The sequence below is a fragment of the Oryzias latipes genome, chromosome 12, assembly GCF_002234675.1.
Source record: "Oryzias latipes chromosome 12, ASM223467v1".
In the NCBI taxonomy this organism is placed as follows: domain Eukaryota; kingdom Metazoa; phylum Chordata; class Actinopteri; order Beloniformes; family Adrianichthyidae; genus Oryzias; species Oryzias latipes.
This window is the reverse complement of record NC_019870.2, coordinates 10,862,049-10,875,266: the sequence shown is the minus strand read 5'-3', so window position 1 is coordinate 10,875,266 and position 13,218 is coordinate 10,862,049. Positions and strand designations below refer to the sequence as shown.

At 38.6% G+C, this 13,218-nt stretch overlaps 1 protein-coding gene across 1 annotated transcript in view; it reads right to left on the bottom strand.

Moving 5' to 3' along the window:
• Positions 1-13,218, bottom strand: part of LOC101171598 — a 49,164-nt gene that overhangs the window by 26,030 nt on the left and 9,916 nt on the right. Inside the window, exon 3 of the mRNA XM_023961175.1 lies at positions 210-343. Coding sequence (XP_023816943.1) covers positions 210-343 — 134 coding nt within the window. The remainder of the gene's footprint in view (positions 1-209; positions 344-13,218) is intronic.

Here is a 13,218-nt window from a genome sequence, read left to right as displayed (position 1 = left end):
TGTGATTTTGGGCTATACAAATAAAATTGAATTGAATTGAATTAATGCCAGTCTTTAGTCAAATCTGTGTCAATTTTTGTGGTTAAAAAAAAACAACACTTTTTTTTTCAGAAAGATATACCTCATCTTCCTGTAAAAAGCTTGAGTTGTCCTGTTTTTTAGATTTACTTTTAGTCACTCGGATTGAGGAAAAGCAGGAACACACTTACCGCGTCATAGTGCAGGTTCAGGATGTGGACCTCGACCTCCTCTTTGACAAAACTGGTCCAACAGCCAATTAGCATCTCCCTCACATACATCGACTCCCTGTCCTCATTCTTCGGTTCACATGTCGGAGTCGAGGCTGAAAGGCATCAAGTGCAAATGGTTAAGCAATGTCAGGCCTCTAATCTAGTTATAATGAATCGTTTCACTCCTCCGAAACAAATACAGAAGTTTCAGTATTCCCTAGTGCTGTGTGTCATGTGCCAAGTAATGGAAGCTTCTGAGTCAATCTGTAATAATCCTGTCATATTTTGACACAAACAGCCAGTGAATTAAAACCTCTGTGTGCGAAAGCCAGAAAGCTATCACATAACAGATAGATAAACCCCGCAATATCACAGATCCTCTGTCTGCAGAGGGCTAAATTTGCTATTAATCATTGTGAAAGCTTCTCCCTGCTTTCAGAGTATGGATGTTAAATGTGTGGGTAGGACTACATTGTTTAAAAACAGATCCCCCGCTCCACGTTTATCAGACGTGTCAGGACGCAGAGCTGCAGTCATCCATCAAGCCCGCTCACTCGGCTTTCTGCAATGAGGCTGCTGTTTAACCTGGGGATCCATGGCTCTGGAGAGCGAATTAATCAAGCCAAGGCTGGTCATGGGTGAGATGGGTTATAAATGCTTGGTGTTTGACCTGGGCGAAGTGTGGGTGGGTTCCATTGTGGAGGATTTGAGTGAGTATGGGAATCAGCAAAAACTCTAACTCTGACGTGACTTGGAACAAAAGATTCGCTAACAAACGTCTTCTTATCATAAAGAAACAAACACTACCATCAGTGCATGGTTGAAAAAAAAAACTGTTTAAAACTTAATTAAATCCTTGTTTGTGTGGGATATCTTTGTAAGTTCTCATCTGAACATTTTACGTTCAACTAATTATGTCCCGCAGCAATCTTGGACTATAACGACTGTACTGTTTTTGCAATATTTCTTCCTTTAACAAAAAAGTTTCGTCCACACCCCATATTCAAAAACTCAAAATGTGCACACACCTAGTGCCTGGTGAACTTTTGCCATAGTTAATGACCCCACACCTCCAAAAAATGATGACATCACAGTAGGTGAAACTCTCCACACAAAAAAAAGAATGGGACCAAAATCCCTAATAGGCCTCAAAAAATATACTTCAAAATCCACAAAGGAAACCAAAACACCTGTTGAGGATATCCAGATTATTATTGGATGGCCACAGGACCATTTTGTGATAAAGTGTAAAATTGGTCAATTTTCACATATTCGCACAATACAAGATAAAAAAATATTATTGAACTTCACAAAACTTTACACACATACCACAAGCTTAAGTCTACAAAAAAACAAGGTTGTGTTGACCTTTGACCTTAGGGAGAGGTTGCCACCTTGAATAAAAAAACAGAAAAACACCTTTGGTACTAACACCTCCTAGATATTTCAGTATATCACCTCCTATCGACCTGTTTGTAACCCCCAAGCAACCAAAAACTATGATGGTTGCTATGGAGATAAAACTAACAGAAAAGCCACCATCTTGAAGAAGAAAAAAAATATTTTTTATGAATTAGTCACATGAAAAAGGCGGAAGGGGAAAGTGAGGAGCTTGTAGCAGCCGCCCATAGCTAGTTAGGGCGAGTCAAAAGGGCCCAATGAGAGCGGAGACAAGTCATACACTCCTGCTTGCAGCTTTAATTTCACTTGAAAATTTCACTTTACAATATATATAGGAAATTGTTTGATTTAAAAGTTGAACTTCGTCCATTGACAAACCTCCTCTGTCGTTAATATCTAATTAATCTCAGTAAGCCAAGGAACAATACAGACTGAATACAGAAAAGATTGGTTTTGAACATTCTCTATAGATGACAAAATATGCATTTCTCCCATGTATTAAGATAGTTTTTGTTTTCTCAAATAATAAAACTAAACTGAAAATAAATCATCTTCCACAACTAAAGGAAGGAAAATAACACAGTTATACCAAATAATAGATCTGGTAAGTTCTTTAATAATTTAGTCCTTCTAATATAAACTTTTGATTTTCAGATGGTTTTAAAGCAGCAAGTCAGTAAAAAGATAAATTACCACATTACAGCTCGATTTCTGTTCTAAAGCTGCTGTTCTTTAATACATAGAGGCTGCATACTTTATCAAATCCTTTCTTTTTTACCTAATAGCATAATCAGTTTTAGATTTCTTTCCTCTCTACTGAGTCTTAGAAAAGGGCATGCAATAAAAGTATAGATGTAAAATAATATTTAATAAGTCTGTGTATTTTTGAAGACAATATTGGTATGTGCAGTATGAGGAAAAGTATTATTCTAGTCAGCTTTAATTTTTCCTACACACTCTGAATGTTGCCCCTTGTATTATCTGGTTTATAAATTAGGATATCCAGTTTTTGTTTTTTTAATTAGGCAACAGAGCCAGAAATTATTTACCCAATGAATATGCACAAACACCTTCTACAGAATCACCAGATGGAGATATTTTTTTCTTTGTTGGTTGGGAAAAGTATAATGATGTAGACACCTGCATCCACACTGATGTAGCAACTTAAGCATAAAAATTACTCCAAACACTATTTCAGGTTATGAAAGTGGAAAAAAAGAAAAAAAGATCTTGGCACAAAGATGTGTTTAGAAAAAAGTTTTTGTTTAAAAAGAAAAAGTTTCACAGAAAGAACCCTTATGTCATTTGTGTAAGTAAATGTCCAATAGAGATGAGCTGTATGGTGGTGTAGTTGTCAGCAGAGGTTTTGGTTTGAATCCCAGCTGGGTCCTTTCTAAGTGGAGTTTGCATGTTCTCCTCGTACATGTCTGGTTTTCTCTAAGCACTTTGGCAAACATGTCCAAAAACATGCTTAATTGCTAAATCCAAATAATTCCTTAGGTGTAAATGTGAGTGTATGTGGCCCTGGGACAAACTGTCATCCTCTCTGCAGTGACTAGGACCCAGCAACCCCATCACCCTAAGAGGGATTGAGCAGGTTAGACAAAAATTATGGATAGATGGATGTCTAATATAACTCAATAGAAAGTCTGAGTAGAAAGATCAGAAGATGAAACAAGCGATTAAAAATAACTGAATTATATTTCTCAGCACTAAATGTTAATTTTGACTTTTGTTTGAATCATCCGGTGCTGTCAGTAATCTGCCAATCAAACACCTGATTATCAACACCTGAGAGTTTGAGCAGGTATTGTCTAAGAATGCAAATATGACAGCAGCACTCAGAGAGTAAAATCTTTTGATGAGGTAGTGTTACCATGCAGGGCAGCGTCTCCCTCAATGGCTAAAATCTGCCATGAAAGCAACATATCAAGATCACCTTCTGCAACAAGTGGTAGTTCCATATCTCTAGAGATTTGGGAGGAGAGGTGAGGAAATAACTTTCCAATGTTGTTGACTTGAGTGTCTTTGCACACTGGGATGATAGGCACACCCAGGTTGATTCAAAAAGTGTCCAACAAAACCATGTTGGTTAAAAATAGGCATTTATTTGCATAATAAAGTATGACTGATTTCTAGTTGAGTTACAGTTATTCAACTAATAAATGCCTTAATTTCAATATATAATTTCTTCAAACTAATATTTACTAATATGAAACAGGAGTGAACAACAACAAAGAGGACTTATTTCATGGGAACATGCCCCCACATCCTTAACATCTCTTGGATAAATAGCATCATTCAAATCTGACATACCGGTAACAGGTTTTCCTAAAGATTTATTGCCTAAACAACTGTCCTTCTGCTAGTATGCATTACATTTATTTAGTAGTGGTTCAGATTTCCTAAATAATTATTCTTTACTAGCACTCTTTGCAGATGCGTCAAGCTTTTACCACATGGTCAATAACAGTAGATGACTTGCCCCGACAGTCCCGACCAATAGTAACTTGAAGATAGATTTCTTAACATTATCAACTGTTATACTCAAGAAGTGAGCCGTTATAAAATGAAATCCCAAAGATATGCAAAGCAATGCTGGTGCACAACATAACATTAAAACAGGAACAAGTGAGACACGAGTTGATTAAATTTATCGAGTAGTTGGGTGTTTGGGTCACCTCAAGCTCTAGTAAAATTACGGTTTTAATCTATCAGAATTTGTGCACCTACTCTTGTCGTTTGCAGGTGTTTGATGCATTTGTTTGACGAGAATGAGAATAGGTTTTTGTATAGTGGATCTGCAGGCCCTTGCCAGAAAGGTGACTCGTTTTTCCTGGACTCCTACCCTGATTACGTTACTGAAAGAGTCTTAGAAGGGAGATATGGATTTCATATCTTAGTTAGCATTATTTTTTCTTATAGACCCATTCTGATTATCTATGAAACTGTTTTAAAACTGTTACCAGTGGCCTTTTAATTATGCATATGGCCTTCCTAGCCCAAATCAAAAAACCTGTGTCATCTTGTGGGCAGGACCGTTGGCAGAGAGAAAACATGTCCAAAAAATATAATTTTCATCAGAGTAGGTCCTTTATGTCCCCATCATTCAAGTGTGTTCAATGTAACACATATGAACAAAGAATAATATTTAGAGAACTACAAGCGATATGGCCCTGATGCAAGTTTTAATTTCTGCGAGAAAAACTGGTGTTGAATCCCCACATTTTAAAGAGGCAGCTCATTTAGAAGGCATTGTGTGAGGGGAACGTCACAACACCGTTCTACAGCTGGGGCATTAAATATTAAGTTAATCTGCATAATAATAATAAATACTATAAACATAACCACTTGTTTGTGTAAACCTAATATTCTTCGTATTTACCAATGGCGAACTTTACATTGATTTAACACTACGCCCAACACTCAAAATATAAACAACCCGATATCCCCAAAGTCCACAACATGTACAAAACCCCCAGTTCAAACCCGAGTCCCGCAGTCTTGCTAACAAAAAAAAAAAGAAAACACTGTGGAGGAAAAGATAATGTCCTACAATCTCACGCATTTGGTTGGAGGCCACTCCGTCTCATTCGCTGAAGCGCGTTTCACCCGTTAACAAGGCTGCTGCTGATACTCGTATTGGACGATTCTCAATACGTGATCGCTTACTCCTCCACGCTCCTGGTCGGCTCCCAGCTGTGCATTGCTCGATCCCCCTTCACAGCGCACCCGTGTCTAGTTTAAAAAAGTGTGTGGCACTGTCACCTGACTGTCACCTGGCAGCCGGTCCCGTTCATCCCATGGGGTGACGACAAATAAAACACATAACCACAAAGTCCATGAAAATCAAACATGTTGAATACATACACAAGTTTCAGGTCATGGTTGAAACTGATCTGTGGTGGCAATCATTACAAGGGAATTGCTCTGTTTACCCAGAGAGCCACCACATAAATCCAAAAGGAGAGATATGGTGTTAACCTGAGGGAAGAGTTATTAAGAGTTTCCAAACCCAGCAACACAAAGCGGATGCCGCTTATTTAGAAAAAGCACTAATGAAAGGCAATGTCATCCGTGGAGGAGGCAGGGATAAAATATTTAAAAACATGGATGCAATGAAGAGGAAAACAGATTTGATGGATAAAGAGATTTCTTCTATAAAGTAGTGTACCTTTCTTCTATGTCTTATATTTCTCTCTTTAGTAAGATATTTTTTTTACATTGGATTTTTCCCCACTTATTACAAAAGGAGGCTGCTTTCCTCTTTAAGCTCTTTAAGCTTCAATCGACAAAAGTGTGTTCTCCTTTACTCTCTATGCCTCTCCCCCCTCCCACCCCCAAAGGTCAAGGCTGACTTCCTGTTATTTTGGCCCCTTGTGTTAATGTCTGCTGCTCAGTATCCTCATCTGTTAAGTTATTTCTCACTCGTTCTGCTGTGACATAGCCAACAGCCAATAACCGTTGCCCAAGAGGTCCTGGCATGAATCACAATGACTTCTTCAGAATGTGCATGTGTTTGGATTTGTGTGCACATAAACGTGCGCCTACTTTTTACAAGTCACCGTGGAATATGACCAACATTCATTTTGGCCCCTTGACCCCGGAAATGCCAATGGCCTCACTAAGCGGTTTGCTGGTAAATGAGGTAGAGAAGCGTCATTCCATCCCCTGTCGCCTTATCTACGGATATCAGTCCCCTTCATTTCCCATTTCATGAGAAGACATGTTTATGGATGTCAGTAATTTCCATTTAGATGTTAAGTCTGTAGGCATGCATTCAAAGCCTAAAGGAGGACAGCAAATAGGTTTAGTTGATGACATAACAGTTGACCCCATATGTTGCCTTCATTATTTGGGAAACTAAAAAGTACTGTAATAGCCAGAAGAAGAAAAAACATCTTAATGAAAACAAGTCAAACTACTTAAAATGACAATCAATAAGCATGCAATAAAAATGACTAATGATCAGTTTGCCAGAAAAACAATGCTGGTGACAGCACATTTCCAGCAGAAATGAATTATCTGCCACCTGATGGATTTGTCCCAGGCAGCATGACGCAATAAATAACGTGAAGCAAAAACAATTCCATCTGGCTCCATTACTGAAGCTGTCCTCTTTCTGCCTTCCTGACCTCAAGGTGTTGCAGGAGGAGACAGATGATTGGTTCACCAAATGACAAACATCCGTCTACTCCAGTGTTAAATTCTTCCACTGGCACTAGGATGAAAGCTGTGGCCTTTTTATAGGAAGTCGGATAGTCTCGGTAATAACCATCCTCAAAATGTGTTGTTTAGTTCAGCTTGGGTGGCTGTAGATCAGGGGCTAACAATAGATTGCTCTGGGGGTTCAACTCACAAGCTTGATAATTACTGTGTCCTTGGGCAAGGCACCTAGCCTCAAATTTTCCCCAAAATTTGGAAAAAAGACTTAAGTTGTAATGCTTTTTTTGTTTCTTTTTGTTTCTTAGTTTGACAAGGACTGATAGATGTACTAATACATCATTTTGAAAACTAATAATGCAAGTGTTTCCACATTTAACGAAAAAAGGTAATAATTCAGAATAACCTGGGAGGGACCAACATCATTAGGGGCTTTAAATGAACTGTAAATCCTGGCCTCACAGTTAGCAGGTCCCGGTTCAAATCCCATCTGGGACCTTTCTGTTAGGAGTTTGCATGTTCTCCCCATGCATGTGAGGGTTTACTCCGGGAACTCCCGCTTCCTCCCATAGTCCAGTAATATGCTTCATAGATTAATTGGTTACTCTAAATTGTTCCTTGGTGTGCATGTGTTTTTGTGGGAGTCATTATGTGGCCCTGCGACAGACTGGTGACCTTTCCAGGGTGTACTCTGCCGTCGCCCGACAGTAGCCAGGACAGGATCTGGCAACCCCGTGACCCCGAAAGGGAAATAGCTGGTTTAGAAAATGGATGATGGATGGGGCTATTGGCTTAAGTTGAAATTTTTCCCATTAAACAGTTTCAGACATTTCCTCTTAAAAACGCTAAACTAGTTTACTGTTCATTAAAGTCCAAAATATAGTAGAGGCACCAATGTCTCATGACAAGACCAGCTTAAATTTAACTGACATAAACACTTTGCAATAAAAAATCTGGGTACCATCATAATATCTTAACAAATGTGAGATATGTTTTTTAAATTTATCATTTATCCAGTTGTCTAAACCCCACTTAGTGCTAACAGCCTTATATAAGACTTACTTAGAAGCTTAAGGGATGCTTCAGCCAACACCCTGCCAGAGTAGAATAAAACAAGAGTTTTTATTTCCGTTGGCCTTTATCTAGGAAAGAATCCATCAAGATGTAAGATGACTTTTCCAAAAGTGTTCTAGCAAAGATAAAAAGCAGCTTGTCCCTACAAAAATGGGATGACACACACACATTATAAACAAAACCATGGATAAATTAAACCGAAGAGTATAAAAAATTATCTTAGGTCATGTGGTAATAACTACTTTGTAATATAATTTATTAAAAGAATTATTTATGTTTAAGTTCTTACTAAATCCTTTTGTGAAAACAAAATTCCTTAAAATTCTGATATTTTGCGGCTGATTTCATTCGCGCAAGGAAACAGTTAAATACATTTTTTATTACTAAAACACAGATTTGTTGTGCAGATAATAAATCTTTGCATTAACAATATAATTTTGACACATTTAGAAGCTTTTAGTTTAGCTAAGAAAAACCATTAGCTGCTACACACCAGGCTTTGTGAAAACTACATTTGACCCATTCCCTGGGGGAGTGTCGATACACCTGTATTCAGGAACCTTTTGGTGGTTTAACCCTCCAATTCAACCCATTAATGCTGAGTGTACAGCAGGGAGACTTTGGGTCCCATTTTTAAGTCTTTGGCATGACCCAACCATGGATTTCACCCCATCAGTTTCAGAGCAGACACTCTGCTACAGGGCCACTGAGTTGGTATAGAATTTACCAAGAGAATGGTAAAAAAATAATCAGTAAAACCCTCAAGAGATTAAATTATGATATAGGGTACTGATTGACTGTATGAATATGGCCGTTAGACGAGTACTTAATCAAATCAAATTGTTTAGCTGTCTAGATTAAAGATGACTTTGTCATGTGTAGACATTGCAAATATACCAGTCCAAAAATCAAACCTTTGGAATAATCAAATAAAAATAAATAAATAAATAATTAAACAAAAAAAGATCATTTAAATTCTTGAGGTGTACTTTTGACAAAACATGAATAATACTGAGTATCTTTCTTTTGCATTGTTTTAAAAAGCAATTTTTGTTAGCTTAAAGCTTAACAAGGGCAAAATAAATATAGTTGATTCAATCTTGGTGTTTATAATCTAAATAGTTTGCAAAAACATTTTTTGTTCATGCTGCTTAGGTTTCACGGCTGCATATGTATTCTTTGAGTTAAGCACGTTTTAGCGGTCACTTTCAATAAAAAAGTCTATGTAAACACCCGTAAATCCGGATTTCTGATTTTTTAAATCTCTCACATACACGCATAGCTACACAAGTTTCTACAACCTTTTTTAGGCTTTGTGTTCAAAATGCGTGGCCATTAAACAGATATTAAAAGTTACACCAGGTCAAACTGAATAATTAAGGACTCAGTTTGGTAGTGACAGATGGCGTCCCTTTAAAACACAGAGGTGCCAACAATTTGAAAATTGATCAAGGAGGAGAAATTAATAATTGTGGTTTGTGCCTGGCTGGATCTACAGTACATGACACCAAATCTTTCATATATTGGAATGGAGCTGTGAAAGAAAAAGCCTGGAGCAAAATTTGCTAGATTTGCACAACTTTGAAATTTGGCAGCAAGCCTCTTCCAACTGTAGGCTGGCAGACATGCGCAAGTAGACAGAAGAAAAAAAAAAAAGAAGAAGCCCCTCCCTGCATGTCCAGTGTGAACACAGTGGACTAAATATTTGTCTAAAAACTTGCGTTCAGTGAGTTCTTCAATATGCGTCACATACTCTGTGTGTCTGTAGTTTTGGAGCAGCAGCATTTCGTCTGGTGAGTGTATTTTTGCTCATTTGTAGGAACTATGTCAACAGGTTTCATAATGTAAAATATAGGTCCTTAGCATTTTCATTAGCAAACCCAACAAATTACCCAATGGAAAAAAACTGAGTATTATTAATAACTTACTTTGTACTTAAATATTTTAGGAAATGTGTAGTTGCTACATTTCAAGGAAAAGTCTCAAGACAGCGTCAAGACCAGCTGTCTCCCAGGGTCCTTTGGGACAGAGTCAACTATTTGTGACCAGGGTCGGGTGACTGAGTAGTGGGGATGGGGGAGGGAGGGAGAGTCAGAAGTCCTGCTAGACTTGGCCAAAGAGGGAACGGAGAGCTTCAAGGCTGGGCTCAAGTTTCTCTCTTGACTCCACATACACACACGCATACACACACACACCTATTGTCCTGGCGTTTCCGGGACTGTAGATTGAGGTCTGACCATCCACAGGAAGGTAAACAAGCTCTTATCAGTGCTCTACAGGGGCCTGGACTGTCCCCTGGCCTCTAACCCCTACATGCTGCACACCACACACGCCATAAAACACACAGCCTTCATGACCAGCTCACCTCTATCTTCCTAGTTCTGAATTCAGTCAAAAAAACGCTGATTGGGGTTGTCAGTTTAAGAGCGTAAAACTTTTTTTTTTCTGCTTGTCCGTGTGCCAAGTCCTGCTTCCAGTGTTTGCTGGAAGGGAACTCAGGATGTGATAGCTGATCTGGAGACAGCCTGTCTTCACACTAGCTCTGTTTACACCTCGGGGAGCCATTTGTATGTCGTCTCGTCGTTGTTGGAGGCGTGCAGGATAGTAGCTCCAACGGCAGCAATGCTTACTGCCTCACGTCATATCTTTAATCCTGCTAGTTTTAAACCATTCCCTATTGTGTGCTGCATAATATTATGGTATGCATTGGGATTTTGAATGGGGGAAGAAAAAGAAAAAATATATATCTTCAACGCTATAGTTCCGCTATAGCTCACATATTCAGTCAGGTGATCTATTGCATTATAAAAACCATCAATCTCTGGGTGTAATGTTCCTTCACCGTTTACATATGGGGTAAGATTTCCCCCTCTCCACTGAAAGATCACAGGCAAAACAAAATTAATCATCCCAGAGTTAATTGGGGGATAGACAGACTCATTTAGCCAGTTTCATGCTGAATCTGTGCCGCTGAAGTAGATTCAGGCATTAGGAGTTCCAGTGCTCAGTGGCTGCTTCCAATCATTTAAGAGTGAAGCCACTTTGGCACAACATATTCCTCTACATATAATAACTCAGTGGTCCCCAACCCCAAGGCCATGGACCGGTACCAGTCTGTGGGACAATTGGTACCAGCTCGCAAAGAAAAAAAAAGACATTTTTATCTGTTTCCTTTACAATCTTATTCTTAAGGAAATTTTATTTTGGTAAACTACTGGATTCTTCACCAAATCCGACTCATTCTTGATGCATGTCATGCTGCTTGGCCATCTGCTCCTTTTTTAAAGTGGCTGCACCGACCACTAAATTGAAACCCCCAAGCTAGCACGATTAACAAAAAACAAATGTCTTTGGAAAGTTTCTTTTTGCAGAAAAAAGTCAGTGAGGAAACCCAAGAAGAGCTATCAATTTCAAAATACAAGAAAGCTGCTTTAATAGATAAAATCCAGGAGTCTTTACTTGGAATATGGATTTACACTGACAGTAGTTCCCACACACCACAATAATAATGCATAATATTGTATCCACACTGTCTTGTGGGTCTACATGACCCAACTCCCAATGTTAGAGTGCCTAGGATAGCACAAGGGTTACACAGAACACATTGTGTCTAAGGATGGAAAATGTTGACTATATTGAGACACTTATAGAATTTCTTTTAAGAATTGAAAGTAACTGAACAAGAAGGACAATTCTTTGATGCTTTTATACCTGCAACCTCACTGATAAGCAGAGTGAGATTGTTGGATATACTGTAGTCACAGTTTATGAGCTGAAATGAAAAATAATCTGTCACTCTGTCTTTCAGAAGCTGCTTTATCCTGCTTCTTGACATATTACTGGAGTGTGAACAAATGGAAAATCCAGTGGCAACTGTGTTGTCAAATCAGTCTTAGACAAACACACAGTCAGTCCCCACATAGGCACAGACATCAGAGAGGGATTTCAGCTCTCTAAATACAGATTGACCAGTGTGGCACCTGAATCAACAGGAAAACTACCCACCCAGTGCTTGATTCAAGAGGTACTGCCATTATACAACCCACAGCAGCTCACTGTGCTATCTTGATCATAACAGGTTTATGCCCATCAGTGGCAGCTAGGGGTGGAAACAGAGCATAAAGCATAACATTGTGGAGCCTGAGCAGCTAGAGGTGTTTGGATAGATGCATCTGATGATTAAATTCTTGCAAACCAAGCACTGGTGCCTTCTGGTAAATTTATGAAAAACAAATGCACAAAAATTTGTCTTAAATTGTTTTTTTATGTCATTTAGAGGGTAATACTGCATGGGTTTGAAAAAGATACAATATAATGTATAAACCAAATTACAACAGTCACAAAGACACTCATTTACCACAGGCTTTTCTGCAAAGTGGCCCTTTAAACTTCCCAAAGCCTTTCTAACAGAAAACCCCACAGGTAGACTGCTCTCATCATGAAAGTACAATAAATGTAGACTGAGTGATTGGCGCTGCAGAAGGCTGTCTGGCAACACACTGACTAGTCTACCTTCAGGCTTAAACAGCACTTTTTCTTTATACTCTCATAGTTTGACCATATCCATCACTAGTCAAGATAAAGGCTGTTATCTAAAGGTCTTCATCTCTGCATTTGATAATCAATTGCAGCAGCAGTGTATTTTTGCCCTGAGGGAGATAAGAGAGGTGATTTAGTTCATGAGCTTAAATGGAGAAGTCACTAGATGATCCCCATTGTCCAGGAAGAATATGTCCTATTGTGAGAAAAGAACTTAGTGTGAACAAAATTAGGGTATTGATTTTATCCAGCTTTCTTGGAATTTCATTATGGTTCTAAAAGAAGGTGTTAAAATTAGTGATGTTATGGTTTAGCTGTCTTTGTTTTTGTGCTTTGATATGCTTTTTGTTGAGTTTTGTTTCCTGCCAGAGCACCACCAGGTTGAAGTTTCCAATCAGCCAGCTGTCTCTGCTTTGGATAATTAGTCCCAAATGCATTTAAGTCCAAGATTTTCTATGGCGGAAGCAGGGTTTTCAGTCCTTTTGTCATGTTTCAAGGATACTGTTTTGGTGGTCCTTTTTTTTTTTGGTCTTCCTTGAGTTGAAGGTCCACTCCAAAGAAAATTGTTTTTTTTAACATGTTCTTGTGGCATTTTTCTGATGACGGAGGGCATATATAAAGAAAATTCAAATTAAAACAGCCTTCCCGAGTATTTATTCAACATGTAGGGAATCTGAAGCAGACAAAAAATGCCATTTGAAAAAATGTGTGGATGTGATGTGCAGATTTGTACGATTTGCAGAGCTCCACCCCACTCTTGTGCATCCACTTGCAGACAAAAAGATCCATGTATGTCTTCATTTTCCCCGTC